Source organism: Poeciliopsis prolifica, unplaced genomic scaffold, assembly GCF_027474105.1.
Source record: "Poeciliopsis prolifica strain line A6 unplaced genomic scaffold, Auburn_PproV2 SCAFFOLD016, whole genome shotgun sequence".
In the NCBI taxonomy this organism is placed as follows: Eukaryota; Metazoa; Chordata; class Actinopteri; order Cyprinodontiformes; family Poeciliidae; genus Poeciliopsis; species Poeciliopsis prolifica.
This window is the reverse complement of record NW_026562391.1, coordinates 4,051,190-4,073,657: the sequence shown is the minus strand read 5'-3', so window position 1 is coordinate 4,073,657 and position 22,468 is coordinate 4,051,190. Positions and strand designations below refer to the sequence as shown.

The following is a 22,468-nucleotide window of genomic DNA, read 5'->3' as shown; positions in this document are numbered from 1 at the left end:
TTAACCTTGAAGTTGTGCTGAAACGTGCCAAAGTTCAGAAAAGTGAGCTTTTCAAACACACAGAATGTTTTCTTTGTCCAAAATGTTCTGATAAAAATGCTGTAAAGAAAGATTTAAGAACTTTAGTTAGAAACTGAAGAAGAGGAGGGCGAATAAATGCAGACGGATGCTTATGCTTCGTTTGCATATCTCTCTGAGTTTCATTTATCTCTAGATACATTCTGGAATCAAACAGAAATCAAACACAATAAAAAGTTTGAAAACTAGCTGCCAAATTATATGTCCAGTAACCAGGTTAACTAGTAAGAGAGAAACAAGCTAAAAACATCACGTTTGCAGCCGGGCCGGAGCCTTTCTGCATGGAGGTGGCATGTTCTCCCCAAGCATGCGTGATGGATACCCTTCTTGCTTTGTCTCAGTCCAAACAATTCTGTCCAACCTAAATCAGTGTTCAGGATTAGAGTCAGCTTTCCATGTCTGTGTGTCGTTTTCGTGCCCTTTAATAGATTGGCGACCTATCCAGAGACATTCAGGACAAACAACCGTGCTTTACCTGAGGACTCCTACGGGAAATTTAAAAAGATAAAATCACCTCTCACCCATCCACGGCCGTGAAGAACATGCAGACTCTATGCGGAAAAAGCCAAGTCAGGCTCTTCTTGCTGCAGGTGCTAACAAGTTCCCACTTGTGCAGCCCAGATTTGTGGATGCAGGCTCAAAGCAACATGCAGAATGCCGCTTTGTGACTTTAGTAATAGCTGCGGAGCTGTAAATTAATTCATTTCACACTTTGTTCTTACATAAATGTACAAAGTTTATCACTGGTTCAAGTGTGAAACACATTTGGTGGAATCCATTTCTAAACATTTTTAATCTCTATGTAAGAACAAGTAAGTTTGATTTTTTATTTTAATTTTTTCTAATTGCCTTTTTTCTCAAACACCTTAATAACCTTTAATAACCTTGTGACTAATGTTTGCACTGAATTGTCTGAAGAGATTAACAGGCATCTGTAATCTCGGACCAGTGACATGAACCAGACTTGTGGAAATCTTCTTCATATTTTGGCTGATGTTTTTAAATATTGTTTCATTTTCCTACTATATCACACAAGGAAACAGTTTTTATCTGAATGACCCAAGGGCAGTAAAAGTTTGATTTGATTGAGATTGTGCAAAAATGAGACATTTTTATGGCACAGGCACAACGTTTTCCACTGCGTGCTGCTTCTGAGAGGTTGCTTTTGCTCTCTGTCCTCTGTAAGTCATGTTTGAAGCTGTCTTTTGAAAACGGTCTGCTGCATGAAAATGCAGGCTGAGTGAGGAATGCATGCCATTTCCATATCATCACCCTGACTTCCTTCCAGCTTCTGTTGTCAAACATCCTGTCTCCACGGGCAACAACTCCAACAAATTAACAGGCTGAATGTGGAATAAAGAAAAGCAGCATGCTCTTCAAAGCCAAAGCTAACATTGTGGACATTGAGGACATTTTGGAACACATTATGGGTGCGTGTGCATTCAAATAGAGCGGACATACTCCACTGAGAGATGTGTCTCAAGCTCTAAACATTTGTGATGTCCGTATTATGCAATATGACGCCATTTGGGTTTTTTTTTCTAACATGTTATTCCAACAAAGATTAGTGTCTCCGCTTTCCTGCTCTCTTCAAGCCGGCCGGTTTAGACAGGCCATTTGCGCCGGCTGTGCCCAGTTTTCGTTGCCATGGAGATGACGTAACTCTGCAGCAGCGACAGGAACAGCGCAGCCGCGGCTGGATGGGAAGGGCGAGACGAGGGAGCTTAACGCGCTGTGACAAACCCCTCCGCCATTCAGCCAGGCAGCCGAGAGGGTCAAGAGCGAACCGAGTCGCTATAATAATAATAATTAAAAAGAGAAAAAAAACTTGAAGCTTTTATTTCTTCTTCTTCTTCTTCTTCCCACCTTCCTTCGTTTCTCCATCACTTTGCAAGCTCCCAGCGACAACATGCGTGAGATCGTGCATCTTCAGGCCGGGCAGTGCGGGAACCAGATTGGAGCGAAGGTAGGGAGAGAGAGAAGAGCCAGCGAACCTTTGGGCCTGTGGGGGGTTTATCTACCTGTTAACAACGGAAACCGGTTTGTTTGTTTTATTTCGTTTTAATGGGACTAAATACGAGCTGGCTGCTGCTCGTCGGGACATGACAGCTGGCAAGACAGCACGCCGTCCCCAGGAAACACTAAGTAGGTCAAGCACAGCTCTCGCGCACGGGAGAGCCGTGGAGGCAGCGCGCGGTACACAATAGCATCCTTCAGGAGGGGCGGTGGCGAACCGGGACGTCCCCGCCGCTGTGGCACGAAGCCCGTGGAACGGGCGACCGCTGCACTCGACTGGGTGGAGAACCTGTTTGTGGGGAAGATGTCCGCGTTGACTTTTAATGTGAAATATTAAACCGTGTAGTAAGTACACTGTCTAATACGCCGCGTGGGCGTGCGGCCGTGCGCGCGCGCGGACCCTCAGACTGAGGGGTGTGGCTCAGAGACCGAATGGAGACACGCAAATGACAAAACATGTCACATCATTCACTTGTTTTTTAAAAAAAAATTAAGTTTCATAAAATATCGGTCATTCAACATATCAGTAAATTCTCCATTATATTTAAAAATGCAAACAAAAGACTTCAATGTTAAACACAAATGTAATCCGAGAGATTATGAGAAGATAATGTGTGAAGATGAAATAACTCATTCTGAAATTCTGGCATGATTTATGCCTGTCGATTGCAATGGATGAACTAAATAAATAAAAATATGCTTATTATACGAAGATGATTTGTATGAAGAACAATCTTCGATTTGTGCTCAGCATTTTAAGAGGTTAGACTGAATGAACTTTGTAATTGTATTTTCAAGGCTTAAACACATCTCTCACTTCTGTAAAGGTGAACACTAATATGCCCGTATTCATACTCATAAGCTCAGTTGAACTACAACGTTTCACCCTTATATATTCATTGTAGAGAAGAAGTAAAAGACTGAATTGGAGGGGGAAAGCGGTTTTCATCTGTTTTGTGTTGTTGTTGTCCCAGAGAGAAACGAGGCAGCAATGGGGCAACGGGATATTTCTCAATGCTACATTTGTTAAAAAGAAAACATTTTTCTCTTTTGCTCAAGATTTGTGTGTTTGGCTCCACCCTTGGAATGGCAGTATTATTGTCACCGTCATCGTGAACAATCAGAGCAAATCAAAATGATTTATTTATGCTTGCAGATTATTTGGATCATTTTTTTAAAAAAGAGAAATTAGTTTCTTGAAAATCAGGCAAAAAACTTTAATATCGAAGCCTTCGTGTTGCATAATTATCATTCTATATATTTTTAGTTTTTGTACTTTTTATAAAGGCTGATTCTCGTACATGCTACCTGAAGTACTGAATAAAGGCTCAAGTTATTAGAGAAGATGTAAACTCCCACTAGTAAGATGGTTTCTTTAAGCATGGTGGGATGTGCAGTAATTTATTGCACCCTGTGCAGTCAGTATTTATATTTTTTATTAACATGTTCATCTGATTGTAACTAATCTCTCTATTTGAAGTTCTGGGAGGTGATCAGTGATGAGCATGGCATTGATCCCACTGGAACCTACCATGGGGACAGCGATCTGCAGCTGGATAGGATCAACGTCTACTACAATGAGGCTTCAGGTTTGATCATGTGATTTGTCTCAGTATTTAAACTCTATTTGGAAACTTTATTTTCCCCTCTGGATAAAAACAAATCACTTATCCTATTCCAGGTGGGAAGTACGTGCCAAGGGCCATCTTAGTAGATCTGGAGCCTGGCACCATGGACTCTGTCCGCTCTGGCCCTTTTGGACAGATTTTCAGGCCAGACAACTTTGTCTTTGGTATGTAACTCGGAACGTGCATTTTAATTCACTCTATCAAATCAAAACAATTTTTTATAATGCATAACAAAGCAAGACAGAATTTCTATCGGATTAGTATAAAAAATTATTAAACTGGGAGATAATTGAACTCCCAAATGGATAAAAAACATAAAACCAAACATAAAGTGGAGGCGTGTAGCAAAACATTGACCTTACAAGATGATATGCAATATTTAGTTCATAGAAGCAAGGCTCGACTTTTAAGAAAGCAGAACTGTCCCTCTTTTCTTTTGGAGACAAATTATTTTGTACTTCAGAATAAATTCTCCCACATGCTGTGTGTAGCCAGAGACGTGTAGATACTGCACGATGTTCCCCGGCGGTTCAGATTTCATAGTCGAGCGTTCCAATTACCTACATTTCTCATGACAGATTCCGTCATTTCCCATGATCTAAATGGATGCTAGCAAGTTTGGTGAGCTGGTAGGGCATCTAGCCCCATTTCTTCTCCACTGGGGCAGACACCACCAGTCTGGCTGATGACTGGTTGCGCTGACTCTAAACTTTCAATGTTTTCAACTCGGTGTCACATACACAAAACAGATCAATGTGAGCATCATTTGAGAAAGCACTATTCTTTTTTCCAGATAATACTGTGGTGTTGTAATACTGCAAGAGCTTGTGCCACTAATGCAAAGCATGCTGTCATAGCAACAGCTCAGCACTATAATCCTGACATTGCAGGCCAGAGTGGAGCAGGTAACAACTGGGCAAAGGGCCACTACACAGAGGGAGCTGAGTTGGTGGACTCAGTCCTGGACGTCGTGAGGAAGGAGGCCGAGAGCTGCGACTGCCTCCAGGGCTTCCAGCTCACACACTCCCTGGGTGGGGGTACCGGCTCCGGCATGGGAACCCTGCTCATCAGCAAAATCCGGGAGGAGTACCCCGACCGTATCATGAACACATTCAGTGTGGTGCCGTCTCCCAAGGTATAGTGATTGTATCAGTTTGCTTCTTGGTATATTTTAGTTTTCACCCTGAACTTGAATGTTGTTTGCGCAGGTGTCAGACACTGTTGTGGAGCCCTACAACGCGACCCTCTCTGTGCACCAGCTGGTTGAGAACACTGACGAGACCTACTGCATTGACAACGAGGCCCTATACGACATCTGCTTCCGCACCCTCAAACTCACCACACCCACTTACGGAGACCTCAACCATCTGGTCTCTGCCACCATGAGCGGGGTGACGACTTGCCTGCGGTTCCCCGGCCAGCTCAACGCCGACCTCCGCAAACTAGCGGTCAACATGGTGCCCTTCCCTCGCCTGCACTTCTTCATGCCCGGCTTCGCGCCACTCACCAGCAGGGGCAGCCAGCAGTACAGAGCTCTCTCCGTGCCCGAACTCACTCAGCAGATGTTCGACGCCAAGAACATGATGGCAGCCTGCGACCCCCGCCACGGCCGCTACCTGACCGTGGCCGCCGTCTTCCGAGGGCGCATGTCCATGAAGGAAGTGGACGAACAGATGCTGAACGTGCAGAACAAAAACAGCAGCTACTTCGTGGAGTGGATCCCCAACAACGTCAAGACGGCCGTGTGCGACATCCCACCACGCGGGCTCAAGATGGCCGCCACCTTCATCGGCAACAGCACGGCCATCCAGGAGCTGTTCAAGCGCATCTCCGAGCAGTTCACCGCCATGTTCCGGCGAAAGGCCTTCCTCCACTGGTACACCGGAGAGGGCATGGATGAGATGGAGTTCACTGAGGCGGAGAGCAACATGAACGACTTGGTGTCCGAGTACCAACAGTACCAGGACGCCACCGCCGAGGAGGGAGAGTTCGAGGAGGAAGGAGAGGAGGAAGTCGCCTAAGGCTAACAGTCACTCATATTTCTCATTAGCACTCATCCAATCCGTTTAGCCAAGTCCTACTCTGCTCTTTTCTTTTAGTTTCAGTTTTCCTTCCTGTCTTGTCCTTTCCTGCTCTCTGATTCATGTCATCTGTTTCCTGCCTCTTCTGTTTCTAGTCTTCACCTTTTTTCTTCTTCTGGCAGAGTAGGATTCACACACTAAAAACATAGCTGACCTTCATAGCGGTAACAAAGGCTACATTCACACAGCAGGTCGTGATGCTCAATTCCGATTTTCTTTTTTTTCTTTTTCTTTTTTTTGCTGAAATACAATATCTTTGTTTTGTGCGGCTGTTTATACTAATTAAATGCAATGGCACAATGTGAACGTGTATGACGCCAAAGCGAGCCGACTGCGCAGAAGAACATTGAGGTCATGCAGCAGCGCCCTCTTTACTGAAGTAATAGTGAATTTATCGATCTTAAAGCTTATTCAGTAATGGGAATCAACAGTGTCGTAACAAGATACCGATAAAAAGAAAGTACAATTAACAGCGATGGCCTTTGGCGGATCGTCGATTGCAAAGTATGTAGTGAAGTCTGTTTGGATGTTTAGTCAGAGCCAGGAGTGATGAGATTGTGATGTGATGCGTTTTCTTGATACAAACTTATGTCATAATTATAATTTCAAGCCATTGTTTGCGTCTGGAGCAGAATTATGACACGTCTCACATCAATGATGTAAATGTAGGATTAAATGCGGCATGACTGTTCAGACTGAATCCTTTGAAACAATCAGATACATATGGAGGTGGCACAGATTGGCTTTTTTGAGGTTGAAAATATCAGAATTGGGCCGTTCAGACCGCTGTGAAAAAGTCGGACATTGAGGCGCAAATGGGCGAAAAACGGCGGATTTGGGTCACGTTGGCCTGCTGTGTGAACTTAGCCAAAGACGCGTGCAAGTGTTATTTTGTCAGTAGCATTTTGTTGGTTCTCATTATCGCCAGATAATCTTTCACACTGGGCCCAGTTTGATGACTTGTCTCATTTGGCATTGGTTGAAATAAATATATTATTAAACAAGTCTTTGTCTGTGGGATCATTTCTGTAGCTTGAGGTTCAGCTTGAAGATATTTTTCATCAAATGTTTTTGATTTATTGTTAAAATGCCTTTTTTGAATTCCCTTTCAGTTTTCATCTTGGATGACAAAAAAAAAATCTTGTCAAAATGGAGACCTTTACTTTTCAGATGCCTTCGAGCGACACAAGGGGGCAGCAAAGGGCCTGTGTGCAAAGTGCCTTTCTGATTAGGATGTGGATTTTTTTGTTTTGCCTCTTTGCAGCTGTTGTACACGCATTGTTTATCTAACTTTTATTTATTTGAACAATAGCGAGGAAACATAGTCAACTGTTCTCAATAATGACGCATTAACTAACACGCGCGTGCATGACTGCACAAATCAAGTAAAACCGGATTCTCACTGACGGATCTACTGATGTCAGAACTCTAAAACTTCATTAAGTCTGCAGACTCTGAACTGTTCTGTTATTTAGAGAGTCACCACACAAACAGCAGGAGGTATTAGCCAAGTGGGTCGTTTTTAATTTTGAGGAAGACGTTATCTTTCGATCCTATGAGCACTTTCAAATTTAAACACAAAATAAATTACGAGAAGTTCACGTCTCAGTCGCCGTCTCATAACTCACGTCACTTACACATTGACAAGAACATATTCAGATAGATCAGGAAGTGTTTTGTCACTCTGGCGCTGACTGAGCAGACTGCTGCTTCTGCTGGCGGTCTGCCCTCATCTGTAACGGTGCCTCATCAGACCAATGGCACTCGTCTAGCAGAGCCCTGAGGACCTTCACCTCCTCCAGGACAAACACATGGAAACAGTTGCATTCAGGCAGGATGGGCTCCAGACTGAAGTAAGTGAGCTCACTCATGATTTTTGTCGACCTCCATCATTTTCTCTCTGCCTCTCACTCAGTTCTTGTGGTTTTTATTAACTTCCTCTCACAGAACTGCACAGGAAGTCTAATGCAGCAACTCTTCTGCCCTTCTATTTGCTGCCATAAGTTCACATAACAGTGGACTTATTCTAATGAGTCTATTAAGCAGGTTTTATTTACTAAATAAGCCTCGTATGAGCAGAAAACATGTCTTTGCCTGTGATAACATAGATATTTTTATATTGCTCACAATCAAATTCAGTTTGGAGTAAACGTCTAGCTACTTTTTTGTATTATTATTATTATTATTAATGTCTGAATTAATGTGGACACACATGTCAAGCTCTAACAGAAATCTTTGGTGTTCATGTGCTTCCTGTCAGACAAAATCCTGAGCGAACTTTCAACTGGTTCTTTGAAGCAACATGCCCTGTCGCCACAGACAAAGGTGAGGACAGTAGTAGCTTCTGGATCAGAACACACACACACCCAACCAGAATGATCCGCACATGTTTGTGTGTCTGCTCTGAGCACTGCTCATGTTCATCATCTTCTATATTCGATAGTTAAAGTGCGCTGAAAACAATGAAGGTTGTGGGTTTGTGGTCTCTGCTTCTAAATATATTACTTTAAATCTCAGGTGACATCTGTGTCAATTTGGTGAATCTTCAATCTTAAAAATCTCAGATTTATTTTACTAGTAGAAGACATAAGTCAAATTTGACCATTTGATTTGGTCTGTTTTTATTGTTTTGGATGCGACATTGTGATTTTATTCACAAAATTCCCTTTGTGTTACATATATGCATATAAACTGACGCTGATATTTTGTCTACTATAATGAAGTCACTCATCAAACGTTTACTTGTGTTATTTCAGCATGACTCAATGGATTGCACAAACTGAATTGCACAGTCTGCGAGTCATGACTCAGTCATTACACCGGCGTTTTGAAAGCAGGCTTGAACACAAATTAATACTGGTGCATGTGAATTGGGAAAAAAATAAAATATCTAAACTTTCTATGTGTGACGCTGTTTGTGCTGTTCTGACAGTCACACATTCTTCCTGTCATGTGATCAGAAGAAAACCACAAAGCCTTTTTAGTCGCAAGTCAACCCAAGGAGAGCATCCTGTTAACTCTCTGTGAGAACTGAGCCGATGAGATTTCACATTCAAGATTTTTCAATCAGTTTTAAACATTTTTTGTCTAGTAAAATTACAAATCTTTTTTTTTTTCGCCACAGTAGAGGTGTGTCCCAATAAATTATAGATACGACTAAGTTTATGTTATTTCAGTAATTCAGAAATTTGAAAAGTGAAGCTACTGGTTGCACTCAAAGTGACATATTTCAAGTGTTTGTTTATTTTAAATTTGATCGTGACAACTTACATGAAACTACAAAATTAGTCCAGTAGAAATACAGAAATTGTTAATACTGAAAAGTGAAGTTATGGTGATGGCAGTCAGAGGGAAGACCTGACAGAGGATCGGTGATGATTCAGGGAGTCATGCCTTTTATTGTGTTGGTTCACAACTGCTTACCAAGAAATATTGGAGAAGTCGGTGCTTCTCTTTGCTGACAATCTCTACAGAAATGCTCATTTTATTTTCCAGCAGGTCTCATCAATGTGCTTGATTGGGTTGTAGACCTGGCTGACATAAACCCCATGGATGATCTCTGGAACATTGTCAATATCTTTTGTGGCACCGTTCACACATAGGGTAATTAAAAATGAGTTATAGAAAGAAAAAGGGGGCAGAGTTTAAAACATAAACTAATGACGGATCATCATATAACAGGAAGGAAATCTAAATTCCCATAGGTAAGATCATTAGAAAAATATTAAAATGAATCTCTTGTTTTAATAGTTATATTAAAATAATTGTTACAAGTCATTCTGTGACTTATAGACCATCGACAATATTTCTATTGTTTTACAATCAGGGAGACTTGAGGACTGTGTTATGATCCATGTTGAACACAAATTAATATTGGTGCATGTGAATTGGCTGCTGCCAAAGTGTTAGGACTTTGGCAGCAGCAATCTGGATAAGCCATTTCTCTTTTGTCTTTGTTTTTGTAAAAACAAGCTTTAACACCAGTACAATCGTCAAACCTATTGACAATAACAGCGTGCAGCAGTTATTTTGGATCCTGTTTTGACAGGACATTTCTCATTCTGGTGAGGTTTTCAGACGATAGTGGGTTGATTTATTATTAGACTTTGTAAATTCTTCTGAGTTCAGATATGACTGCATAAAAACTCCTATTTTTTTAAATTATTTTATGTTTTTGTGGTCTTTAATTCCACAGAATCTAGATCAGTTTTGGTCTTCACCTTGCGTTTTTGTGACCTAAAAGAAGATGGTGAGAGAGACCAGACCTAACAATGGAAACAAGACTAGTGTTGATGCAAGCCCGGGTTTTCTGAACATCTCAGCAGGGGAATTGTCTCAGTGCTACTCTGCATTGCTGCAGTAATTAATGGAAAAGGAGCCCTTATGAAATATTGAGTGCATATTATCTACAGTACATCACCATATGTTTAGTTGAAAGAAAAAAGCATATATAACTGTATCTATAGAATGTTTGTGTCTGAACTGAATGAGCTTTTTGCTGAAAATGTAACTTATCAAAGTCCTTTTGTGTGATGTAGTTTGTGCATTCATTTCCATAACTTTTTGTTGTTGTTTTTTTTTTACCACTTTAATTTTGCAGATCCTGGAGTAACGTTTCAGTTTCCAGAAGACTTCAAGGATGAGGTGCTGCTCCAGGGAATATGTTGTTGGGAATATTTTTTAAAGTGATCACAGTAGCTCGACTTTACTCTTCAAACACTGGACATGTTTTGTGTGGCTGTTTAAGCACTGACCTTATTTAGGCCAGGGAGTGAATAAATTGAACTTTAACCCACAAGTCAGATTTAGGCAAAAACAGAAACTAAAAGTCAGGCTTTTTAAATTCATTTGATCAAAACCAACAATGTTTCAAGCATTTTTTGACATGTTAACATTCTTTTTTACTTTTCACTTTCTTTTTTTTTTAATCACATCTTCTGATTGTTTACAATCGAGACAATGTCTACATTGCTCAGCGTGTGACACCATAAACCTGAAATAGTTTCCAAAGTTGACGTGAGCGCATGAACATAACCATCTTTGCTTGTGTCTCTCACTTCTAATTTTGCTCATTAATTGCTTATTTTCCAGGAATCCAGTCAAACTTTGCCCAGGTTCTGCTTCCCATATGACATCCAGAGGTGAGTAAATACTGGGAAGTGTCTGGGCTTTCGCTGGTCACACCTCCCCACCTGGTCAGGTTGATCTAAAAGTCCTCCTCTCACCACTGCTCAGACAGAGGGATGGGGTGGCCGTGCAGCACTTTACTTTTGTTTTGACTGACCTGGAGGGATGCCAGCGCTTTGGTTTCTGTCGCCTCACCAACAGCACACAGACGTGCCTTTGCATTCTCAGGTATGCTTTTATCTACATGTTTAACCTTTATTTTGTGCTCCACCTGTGACTTTTGGACACAAAAAAAAAACATGTTTTTTTAAAGGATTGCCATGGAAATATTTGATTTTCTTTGCATCCCCTTATTAACTTCGTATATCTTACTATAAGTAACAAATATAAATGCATTTTCTAAATTTTAAATTGCCAGTTTCTGCAATAAAATGTATCTTTTATTCTTCAGAAAAAAAACATCCTATGAATTCAAGCTAAAATTTTTTGGGGGAATATTATGTTAATCAGAAAGTGTCCAATTTAAAAATTTTTTTTTTTTTTTATACAGAGGTTTTTGTGAATAAATTGTTCCACCTGACTCCATTGGACTCACCAAAGAGGCTTAACATTACACATTTTTATGGATGTCATTGTCCTTAATATTCATAGCAAGTGTTCATGTATTTTAATAATTTTTTTTTAATCGCTGAAATTTTAGTGTTAGCAATTTATCGTTTTTGGGTTGTTTTTTTTTTTGTGGGTAGGGATAGGTGGGGGTAAAATTGAGAGCATAAATGCGATCAATTAAAATGTTGTGTTAACTTGTTAAATAGCTTCCAGAAAAAGTTGATTATTTCATTCGTATTTTACAAATGATTAGATATAGTCACAAGGGAATCGATTCTCTCTTTTCAAAAGATGATTTCATCCTCTGCCAATTTCAAACAGTTATCTGCCGTGGTTTGAGGTGTTCTACAAACTTCTCAACAATCTGGCCGATTACCTCTCTAAAGGACAGGTGAGCTCGAGCTCCTGACCTCTGACCTCTACTCTCTCCATACCGTTGCATGAGCGTCGCATGAATATGAACCACCTCTCCAACAGATCAATGAGATCAGAGCGCTCCTGGCTACGCTCCACAAGCAGTCCATACCGCTGGCTCCCGGATCTGTCACCCTGCAGATGGTAAATCTCTTAACTCGCCAACGAGAACCCGGGAGTCACACTTGAGTTTGAACGTGTTCTGTCAGTGGTTTGCGTCTTGTGTTTCTTTCCTGAGGGAGAGCAGCTTTTGGTGAGCACTGAGGTGTCCCGTTTTGTTGGACACACAGAGGGACCAGAGGGGGTGAGTGCCACAGGGGAGGCAGATCCAGCCGGGCCTGTACAGACTAACGCTGGCTGTCTGTGCTTGATGACTTCAGCTTTTTCGTGTGAACTAAAACACTGTTGACTCACCCCTCTGAGAGATGACATGTCTATGCTGAACCTAACGCTGTTAACACCAGCTGGCTTTCTTTATGATCTACAGTCTATGTAAAAGCCATGACTAATGCCTCATCATGGAAATGGTTTGTCTGAGACTTTACTCCACCTGGCTCCAAGCTACAGCTTGTTGTATCATTTTGGTTTTGTTTTTGTATTTGAGTTTCATCCTAAAATGACAAAGCCATCTCCAGCACCAGCAAGTGCGCCTTTCTAATTCAATTCACCTACAAATTAACCTCTAATTTCAATATCTCTCATGTTTCGCATCTATGTCACAGCGGGCAATTAAATGTTGATGTGGTTTTTATTGCAGCATAAATAAGGTTTCTTCAATCTGAATGCAGACTTTGCAAACAATGATCAGAAGTTTAACAAGATATGTATGGTGCACTGTTAGGCTTTTACAGGAACAGACGATGTTAATGGTACAAAAACAGATATTTGACTCAAAGCTATGAAGCAGAAATTTGCTCAAAAGCAGCACAGTCTGCAGGTAAAAGCATAGCTACTGGGCCGATAATTTTGGAATAAAAATGGAAAATGTTACATTATAGCCTTTTATTCACATATGCACCAAGATGTTCGACTACATCAACGATGCTGGAAAAAAGTATATCCTCTCTATTTTCCTCCCTTTTTCTTAATGTGGCTTTATGGTTGTTTTTTGTTTTGTTTTTTCTGGACAGATTCCATATTTTATTGCTCCAGATCCAAAAAGTCTTCCTTCTATTCCTGAAAATGTGAGTACGGTTGCTTAAGCTATGACTGAGTTTGAGCTGTTTTGCAAAACCTTTTAGATTTTAGATGCGCAAATCTGATAGAGACTTACTCCAAAAGTCCTGGTGCTGCTGCAAGTCTCAACTCAGCAAGGCTGCAGATGAATATATAAATATTCATCTGCAGCAAAGTGAGCTATAAATGTATAGCTCACTTTCGTGATTCTCATTCATGAGCAATTTTGAACTGCTAAAGTTTTCTTCCAGTTTAGGGTTTTGCATCACTTTGTGCTGGGCTGTCTTATAAAATCCCAAAGCAATCCATCAAACTTTGTGATTGTAATTTGATCAAATATCAGAAATTTCTAGGGACATAAATACCTGAACAAAACACAAACACATCCTGTATCTTTGGCTTTGCTAGAGAAACCTGACTGAACTGATAGTAGCAGTAGATGTCGGGAATCTGCTTCAGCTGTACGCCAGCATGCTGTTCGAGAGGCGGATCCTCATCTTCGCCAGCAAACTCAGCACCGTAAGACGCACGTTTTCATTTCCCCTTTTTGTTGTATGTCTACAACATGGTCCCGGTCAGACCACAAACAAGACTTATTTCTTAAGTGTGATTAGACCATTTCTAAATACAGATTCAGACACCATTAAAATGTCATTGCTTCATCTTGTGACAAATACGACTCTCTAGACTTGTTGATCACATGTGAAGTAAATAAGCCTGCATGTAAACCTTACAGTTCTCCTCCATTTTGTGTGTGCAGCTGACATCTTGCGTCCATGCTCTCAGCGCTGTTTTATACCCGATGTACTGGCAGCACATCTTCATACCTGTCCTGCCACCACATCTACTCGACTACTGCTGGTGAGAAGTCCAGTCCTGCTCCTCCATCCATCTATCCGTCCGTCTGTCCATCCATCCATCCATCCATCCATCCATCCATCCATCCATCCATCCATCCATCCATCCATCCATCCATCCATCCTAACCCCAACACTAGCACACCGATCCTCCATTAACATGAACTGCAAAAACACAAATTCTTAAGTGACATGATCTGCCAGTGGATATTGCATATATTTAAAACAATATCCTGCATCTTGCTAAAAAGTTTCTTGTAAGTTAGTTTTGTCTTATTTCAATCTGCCTACAGTATTTGCTTTAGAATACTAGACAGAAAATACTTGGCAAGATTTTGTGATCTTGCATTGTACAGACACAAAATAATGTTTTTTTTGTTTGTTTTTCCTCTGTTTTTTGCGGTCACAGTGCGCCCATGCCTTATCTGATTGGAGTCCACACCAGTCTTTCAGAGGTACCGCTCCAACTGAGCCGCTCACACCCCCCACCAGTTTTATTCGCAAGTTGATCAAGTTTATTCTAACTGGCCGTCTTCTTGAAAACATATTTCCGTCCATTAGAGGGTGAAGAGTCGTGGGTTGGAGGAAGTGGTTATTCTGAACGTTGATACAAACACTCTGGAAACCCCCTTTGATGACCTTAAGAAGATACCTGCAGATGTGGTAAAAACATATTTATTTAGGTCAGCCAGTTGTTTTGTGCTAGGTGACCATGCCAGATGTTTCACTGTCAACATTAGGCAGATATCAGCAGGTTTCTTGCATTTGTGTGCTCAGATGTCCGGCCTGAAGGTCTGTTTAAAGCGACAGGCGGTGTCTCCTGGCTCTGGTGTTTCTCGAGCTTTCCTGAAGGCTCAAGCTCTGCTGTTTGGAGGCTACAGGGACGCCCTGCAGGGCGACAAGGTCTGTCAGTCGCTAAGGTTTGCTGGACACCAATGTTGTCCTTGTAATTACAGAATGTATTTGTAGTGCTTCCTGCTCCTTCTGTAAACGTCTCTCTTCACAGGAAGGTGACGTTCATTTCTGTGAAGAGGTTTTTTTGGATCACAAGTCTACCACTATGAAGCAGTTCCTGCAAAGCGCCATTCATTCACAATTCTTCAAACAGGTACACAGCGACCTCTGCTGGGCAGGTTTCCTGAGGCTTAAAGTGAAAAAACAACATTTTGCAGTTGGTTAAGGGATGAGATTGTGTGACTCCAATTCAGGAGTTAATGGAAATGTGTTCCTTTATATGTGAGCTAATCTGAAATGTATGAAGCTGCAGAAATACTGTGTGCACTGCGTTCACCACAGTGGATAATATGAGTGCTTGTCCATGTATTGATTTCAGTCACATGTGAGGCAATAGTCTGTGAAAAAAACATTTATTGGAAGTCCAACCATCAAACTCTTCATATAAATCCCAAAGAGCTTTTTGCACGTCTCCACTGGTATTTCAAAGATTTCTCTTTTAGGGTGGAATGCCTCTTGTCATCACCCTAATCTTTAGATTGCTTGAAAAATTCTTATTTTGGTCCATTCCGAAATATTAATAATTCTTCCAGCCTGAAGAGACATGGTGGTAAAGTTAAACGATTGTTTCAAATCCAAATTCCTAAATGGATATGAATGAATAATTTTGGACTAAACTGTTAGACATAAATACTGAGACAGGTTTTCATAATCCATGCAGGCTAGCAGGGCTAATTGTTGAAAATGATTCAGATATGGGTGTTTACCTTGGTTTCAAAGCTGTTCCTCCATTTGTTTGTGCAGTTCATTGATGATTGCCTGGATGTTCTTAACAAAGGGAAAGGACCAGATGATCTTTTTGAGGAAGAGATAACAAAGTGTGAAACAACAGCAGGTGTGTCTCTGGATGTCTTAAGGATGTCACAATACAGATTTTTTATTTTATTTTATTTTTTTTTTTGTCATTTTAGAAAAATTCTTTTGCGATCACCCAATCTGATGCTTTCATAAAATCAATACCATGTTCCTCCTTTTGCGGTAAAATAGGACGCAACATTTTATGATTTTTAAAATACTCGTCAGTGACACTCTGGATGGTGGTGTGTCTATTTTTTGACAGATATTTTGACCATTTGACTTGATGTAGTCAACAGGTTTTTGCAAACCTAAGTTAAGCCCCTGTGATTTCGTTCATGCCAAACCGAATTGCAACGCTAGCGCTAGCATCTCTGTTTGATATGACTTGTTGTTGATATGTAATATATTTGGATTATCTGGTGGTTAAAATGGCAAAACCACACACAGAACAGCAGCTAAAGGGATTAGGAGCTACTGACAGGTTAATCAGGGACTCCATTACCTATCATTTAAAGAAATCGTCAATGGGACAACAAGTCAATACTAGATGTATCAATACTTTTACGTGAATATATCTTTCTCATATTGTTGAATTGAAACAATTTCTTTCGGATTTTGTTTTCTTTTTTGTAGGAAGAGGCAAATCTTATCAGCAGTTAGTTGGCAATTTAAAGGTAAGTTTATTTGACTGCATCTGTTTTCCTCATTGGCCTGAAAAGTCTAACATTAATGTCTTTGTACGTCTAACAGAAAGGGGGCGGCGCTCTAATCCTAAACATGAAGACCAAAGCAAATTTGAAGGTGAGTCCAGACAGACATCCTGTGACCGGGGTTGAGGGAGGGCAGCCACCTAACTTTTCACTGTTGTCTCTAACAGACTAAAGGTCTTACCAAATCTGGTTTGAAAAACCTGCTGATTCACAAGGTAGGCTTGTGTTCATGTAGGTAAACGCTTCGATTGACCCGAATGCTGCTGGCTTCTCTTGCTTACTTCACTGTGTCATGCAGGTCCACCATGAGGATCGCAGCCTCCACAGGGGCGGGTCGATGTCGCACCGCCGCGTCCAGTCTGACAGCTTACAGAGCCGCCTGCCGATCACACAACACTTTGGAAAAGTAAGACTGTAGTTTTCTATTTTGTTTCCAGCAAACAAATCTACATCTGAATCAAGTTAAATGTCTACAATGTAGACGGTCCTGTTTGCGCCGCCTTCCAGCTGTTATATTTTCTCTTTGTGGTCTCGGTCTTCTACTCCATTAGTCACGACCTCGCCGACCTGCTCAGAAAATCAGAGACAAGGAAATCACAAAGGACACCGAAGATCTCTGGGACAGGTGGGAAATCCACTTCCTATACATAATTTTCACAGTATTGTCTCCTCAAACTGTCCCCAGTTGTAAAGTTCTCCAGCCAAGGGCCAAACCTATAATTAAAAGGTCTACTTTATTTTGTCAGAAGCGGAAGATAGGTTTCATTTATTTTTTATTGCAAAATGAGTATGAAAGCCTGTTAAAGCCATGTTCAAATTACATTTTAATTACTGTTTCTCGGGAGGTTCCTGCTCCGTAAAACACAAACGCAATTTAATACCAGTGTTTGTGATGTTATTTTTTAATGTCAGGACACTGAAAGAGCAGAAGCAGTAAAGAGCCCAACCAGGAAGTCTACTGAGAATCTTAGGTTATATTTTTTAAGAGAGGTGTTATTTTTTATTCAAATAAACTACATATGCGGATGTAGGGAACTTGCGTTGATCATAGAAATCCAACAAAATGGGCCAAAAGTAAAATAACATGACATGGCCAAATGAGGACTAACTGCTGACGTCTCTGACATAAACACAGGGAAACTAGTTTTTTATCTCTTCCCTTTTTTAGGTTTTGTTTCCACTTTATGATTAGAAACACATGACAGTCTGTTGCTCTGTCTAACAAAGCCACACCTACAGTAACCTAGAATAAAGACTCTGGAAATTAAAAAGAATTAAAAAGAAAAAAAATATTATAATATTTCCTCAATGCAGTAAATGAAGCATTTAAACATCTATACAACAACTATGCACATTTACATTATAATATTACTATTTCTAACTTCTATCCAGTTTCATTGATGTTATTTGTTTGTTCTCAGTGATGAGAACTCGAGGCTCGCCGGACAGCCTGACTCTGAGATTCTGAAGGAAGAAGAAGAAGACGAAGTTGACTCGCCGTTATGTGATTCAGAAGAGATGGATCTCCTCGGGGAGATCTTCGACACTCTTAGCTCTCGCAGCTCCCACGACCGAGGCCTGTTGTACGGCACTCGCAGCCTGGATTTGTTTGGACCAGACAGCCATGACTATATCATTAAGGTAAATCAGTAAGGGAAACATCAACACTCCCAAACGTCTACTTGGAAATCAGCTCTAATTCTCTTTTATGTGGTTGTTAGCGTGGCCCGGGCCACCCGAGCCAGGAGAGCCTGTCTCTGTCCATCAGCGGCAGCGGCAGCTTGCACAGCTGGAATCTGGAGACCACAGAGGAGCTTTCAGATCGGACGGAGGACTCGGACTGGCACGGCCTGGACACCAGCTTGCCGGAGGAGGAGGGAGCAGAATGCCTCCTGGCGGCAAGTGAGGTCACCGAGCACGAAGCGAAACAAAGGGAGGTCAGAGAAAAGCGGAGAGAAAATGATGGAGAAATACATGAGAAGCAGGAAATAACCAACGGCGATAACTTTAAGGAAGTGAAGATAGAAGAGGAGCGAAGTAAAGACGATCACGAAAGCACGGCAAGCTTTGGGGAAAGCGTGCAAGAAATGACTGAAGGAAAAGAAGACAAAATAATCGAGGATGAAAGGAAAGATAAGCGAATTCAGAGCGAGGAGGTAGCTGTGTTACAAGAGGAAGAAGGGGAAACGAATAACACGCAAGAAAATGAGACAAAAGAAGAAATGAAAGAAACTCAGAAGGATACAAGCAATGATTCTACAGAAACATTGAACTTAAAGTGTGTAAACAGAGAAGAGCCGCTTTTGAATTCGGTGGAAAGGCCGCAGAGTGACGCTGCAGTCCCACCGGAGCCCGATGATGTTACTGCCGAGTCCAAACCGCCTCCATCTGAGGAGAAAGAGAGTGATAAAACCCCACAGAAGGAGGAGCAGAGGGCCCGCGTGACCTCACCTCCTCCCAAAGTACTTTCTGCCGTAGCACGCTTTCAGTGTCAGCCATACAGCCAGCAGGGATTTCAGCTCAAGTCCATTTCTAAGAACTCTGCCGAGCCTGCATTGCGACGCAGGGAAATGGTTCAGACCCGGTGTGACTTAGACACAAACCAAGACGCGGAGGTGTCCGAGGAAGAAGACCGCCCTCCAGTCAAAGTGTCTGAACTGAAGAAGAGATTTGAAGCTTGATGTAACGTCTCAGTTTTCACTGGTTTAGGTGGAAACCCAAACATCCTTCTTCCCATCGGCACTTTCCGGCTCAATGGGATTCCAAGACGCTCCGAGGACAGAAGGGACATTTAGATCCGCCAGTACGTTCTGGTTTTTCCCTGATGTCTTCTTCCAGATGGACGTGACAGGGAAACTTCTGCAAACTGGTGTCCAAGAGGCATCAATGACACCAGGTTTCATGCAAACAGATACCCAAAGTATCTCTTTGCTAAGCTGAGAGGCAGGTCCATTGGCTTTATTGAAGATGAAGAAAATAGGAAACTGTAAATATTTTTGGTTTTAGAAAGAGCTCAGGATCAAACTAAGCATCATCATTAAAAAGAGAAAAATAAATGTTATTTATGCCATTTATAGAACCGTTAAAACTCTCAGGCTGCAAGTTGCTGTTGCTGGGATCTCTTCTGTTTTCTATTTCTTTTTTTAAATTGCTTGAACTGTTTGACGTTTAAGGGAAAGAAAATCCATCACCTCATCCTTTCCTAGCAACATAAATTGACACTTAATTGACGTTTGAAAGTCATATACCAGACGGGCCAACGCAGCGGTTCTTCATCCTGCACTTTCTCTGGACTCATTGTCCTCCATGGATTTGAGTATTCCCTGTTCCCACATCCACCCTAAGCTGCTCAGTCTGGGACAGCAGCCTAAACAGAGAAGTACAAGGTGCTCCATGGTCATCTGAGAAACATTTAGTCCTGGCTGATCCTCTGGGTCTCAAAAAGCAGGTCTCACCAGGGAAGTGAGGAGGTAACGCTGTAATTTGAATCAGGTGTGTCAAATAAGACACATTTAGGACATGGAGGACAGCAGGGGTCAGGATTGAGAACCAGTAGGCTGAAGGGATCGCTTGGATTGTTTGAATCAAGTTCTGTGAACTTTTTAGCAAACATTTCCTTACCTGTTAAAAGACATGATAGACTAATAGTAGAACCAATCAGCCATATCTGTCTTCTAAGTGGGTTACAGGTAGGATGTGGCCTCACCATTTAGCCTCAGTCTGCATGGCTTTATAGCAGAGTTAAAAGTTTCAAATTCAAATTATATGAAAACTAGGGAGGGAAAAAAACCTGCTTTTTCCACCACATGTACCAGTGAATGATCATCAGCCTGATTGGATAAACTAACATTAAGATGCTGTGCCTTTCAGAGGGTTTGTGGCCTGATAGACTTACTTGGATTATATTATCTCATTGTGAGAAATGGTGTTACTGCCACATCACTCAGCAGAGAAAAGGCAAACTTTGTCTTCTGTGCAAATGTTGACTGTTAATATACACCAATGCTGCACTGTGACCTGCATGCACGATTCCATCTAATCACTTTATCACAGGTAAGAAAACTGTTAGTGATAGTGGCACAAAAACCACAAGTCAAAATAGCAAAAAAAAAATTTACCTATCCCTTTAAAAGCACTGTTTTCTACTTAAATGTAAAAATGCCACTTATTAAAAACACTTAAAATGTATTTTGATTTGTAGAACATTAGTTTCTTTGCTGCACAAACTGACACGTTGAAATTTGACCTTTGCAGTTTTGTGGATTGTTCTCAGAATTTGAATAAATAGCTTTAATAAACAAAACGTGTCCATTGAAAGTTTTTAGTTTTAAACCAAGCAAAAAGGAAAAGGAATATTGCATTTGCACGCAGTGGTTTTAATCAGACATCTTGCCCACCATGTGTGCACACTTGTTCGACATTAAGCCTTTGAATACAACATATAAAAACTGTGTTCCAGTTAGTATCATAGAAAAAAACATGCTAAAAATATTTTAATGTGCATTTAAATACAAAACACACTGCAGCTCATATTTTAGTGGTAGAAAAAGTGAGTAGTGTTTAAATAGGAAAATTGTAAGCAAACTCTTCTCTTCCCTCTGTGAAACAAGTGACAGAAAGCTCCGACTGAACAATCAGTCCATTTGTTTTCACCCAGGATGGGAAAAAAAAGTGTTTACATGATCTGAAAACATTTTGGTGCAGAGAGCCTCCATTTGTGATCCTGACACACACACTAGGGTAACATCAAGGCTATTTAATCCTCGTCTCTTTAGATGAGCCGCTCTTCTTTGGGCAACGGTAAAGGCAGCCTGGGCCTCTCGGGTGCGGCTGCTCGCGATTGTTTCTTCTCCTCTGCGCTGGGTCTGTATTTCCCCTCCATCCTCCTTTTCTTCCGTATGACGCACAACAGGAGCAGCAGAACTAAGGTGAGCAGGGAGAACAAGCTGAAAACAGACGGCGACATTGCAGGTGGGGTCGACATCTGCCTTACGCAACACCTGGGAAGAGGAATCGCACCAAGGTCAAGTAGTCATGCAGGCAAAACAAGAGGGCTTTCCAATTTAAAAACGGTGTCCAATTTCACAATTCCTTGTTTTATGTATGGAAGCACTCTGAGGTCAACAGAACAAGCGATCCTCTACTCAGCATTTTTGAGCCGGTACAAGTGTTTATGTTTATGTTGTCCTTAATTTTAACGTAGAAACACACACAGATGCTGGTCATTTAGGCATCTCGACAGTTTGGACTTCAGGGCATTAAATACTCAACTTTTTGCTAAAAAATAAAAGTTTATATCAACCATGAGGTTATGAAAACTTCTCTATTGTGTACAAACAGTTCTCACTGCTTTGTATGAAAACTTTTCACTCATCAGTGGAAAGTTTTCAGCATCATATGTGGAAAAGTTTCAGATATGGAAGACAATTTTGATTGATGTAACAGGAATCATCAGAATCCATCTTTGCACCAATTAAGCCACAAGTTTATAAAGTGGTAAACCAGTAGGTCAAAAATGCCAGAGCTTCAAAAGTGTGCACTTTAAACCAGTTCCTTTAAAAAGAAAATAAAAACACTTCACTAAATCCAAAACCAAATATTTTGTTGCAACAGTTGAACCAGCAGAGAAGATAAATCTCAAGATAAAAAAAAATGAAATGCAGCTTGTGATTTGTGTAAATAAAATAAAACTCCGCTTTTATGCTGATCATTAACTGAGTTGTACGCAGTTTCAGGAAGGAACTGCCTTACTTCTCTGAATAATACAGAAATAGTAATTTATCAGCTACTTCTGCAGTTTACATGAGCATACAATCATGTTTAACTTGTCACCACACAAGGCGACATTCCTGATGACATATAACCGATGACTGTTTGGTGGACACTGTCAAGTCTGGTCTTCAGTGAGCAATTTTTCCAACAGACCTCCTATGCAGCATTAGATCAAATGGGATAAAAAC

General features: G+C 41.1%; 2 protein-coding genes across 3 annotated transcripts; both read left to right on the top strand.

Moving 5' to 3' along the window:
* Positions 1 to 1,813: 1,813 nt before the first annotated feature.
* On the top strand, positions 1,814 to 6,807 carry LOC129366901 (tubulin beta-4B chain-like). Its single transcript, XM_055040989.1, has 5 exons — positions 1,814 to 2,044; positions 3,575 to 3,683; positions 3,776 to 3,886; positions 4,613 to 4,857; positions 4,931 to 6,807. The coding sequence occupies exons 1-5, from the start codon at positions 1,988 to 1,990 to the stop codon at positions 5,741 to 5,743; spliced, it is 1,335 nt and encodes a 444-aa protein (XP_054896964.1). The 5' UTR covers positions 1,814 to 1,987; the 3' UTR covers positions 5,744 to 6,807.
* Positions 6,808 to 7,503: 696 nt separating this feature from the next.
* dennd1c (DENN domain containing 1C) lies at positions 7,504 to 20,940 on the top strand. 2 transcript variants are annotated; one of them, XM_055040986.1, is made up of 23 exons: positions 7,504 to 7,656; positions 8,064 to 8,128; positions 10,404 to 10,447; positions 10,895 to 10,944; positions 11,039 to 11,158; positions 11,861 to 11,930; positions 12,017 to 12,097; positions 12,192 to 12,257; positions 13,084 to 13,137; positions 13,538 to 13,648; positions 13,890 to 13,990; positions 14,396 to 14,441; positions 14,548 to 14,649; positions 14,764 to 14,889; positions 14,993 to 15,094; positions 15,745 to 15,835; positions 16,432 to 16,472; positions 16,549 to 16,599; positions 16,676 to 16,723; positions 16,807 to 16,914; positions 17,060 to 17,133; positions 17,930 to 18,149; positions 18,230 to 20,940. In XM_055040986.1, exons 1-23 carry the CDS (start codon positions 7,640 to 7,642, stop codon positions 19,187 to 19,189), a joined length of 2,748 nt encoding a protein of 915 aa, XP_054896961.1. In that variant the 5' UTR covers positions 7,504 to 7,639; the 3' UTR covers positions 19,190 to 20,940. The 2 variants fall into 2 exon arrangements, with proteins under 2 accessions (XP_054896961.1, XP_054896963.1); XM_055040988.1 differs by lacking the exon at positions 12,192 to 12,257.
* Positions 20,941 to 22,468: the final 1,528 nt, after the last annotated feature.

Excerpts from the sequence above, each read along its gene's own strand:
- LOC129366901 (XM_055040989.1), top strand. The coding sequence starts at position 1,988 with ATGCGTGAGATCGTGCATCTTCAGGCCGGGCAGTGCGGGAACCAGATT. Across the intron at positions 2,045-3,574 it reads GGAACCAGATTGGAGCGAAG|TTCTGGGAGGTGATCAGTGA; the intron begins GTAGGGAGAGAG and ends CTCTATTTGAAG. Across the intron at positions 3,887-4,612 it reads GCCAGACAACTTTGTCTTTG|GCCAGAGTGGAGCAGGTAAC; the intron begins GTATGTAACTCG and ends CTGACATTGCAG.
- dennd1c (XM_055040986.1), top strand. Across the intron at positions 16,473-16,548 it reads AGTTAGTTGGCAATTTAAAG|AAAGGGGGCGGCGCTCTAAT; the intron begins GTAAGTTTATTT and ends TACGTCTAACAG. Across the intron at positions 18,150-18,229 it reads GCCATGACTATATCATTAAG|CGTGGCCCGGGCCACCCGAG; the intron begins GTAAATCAGTAA and ends TGTGGTTGTTAG.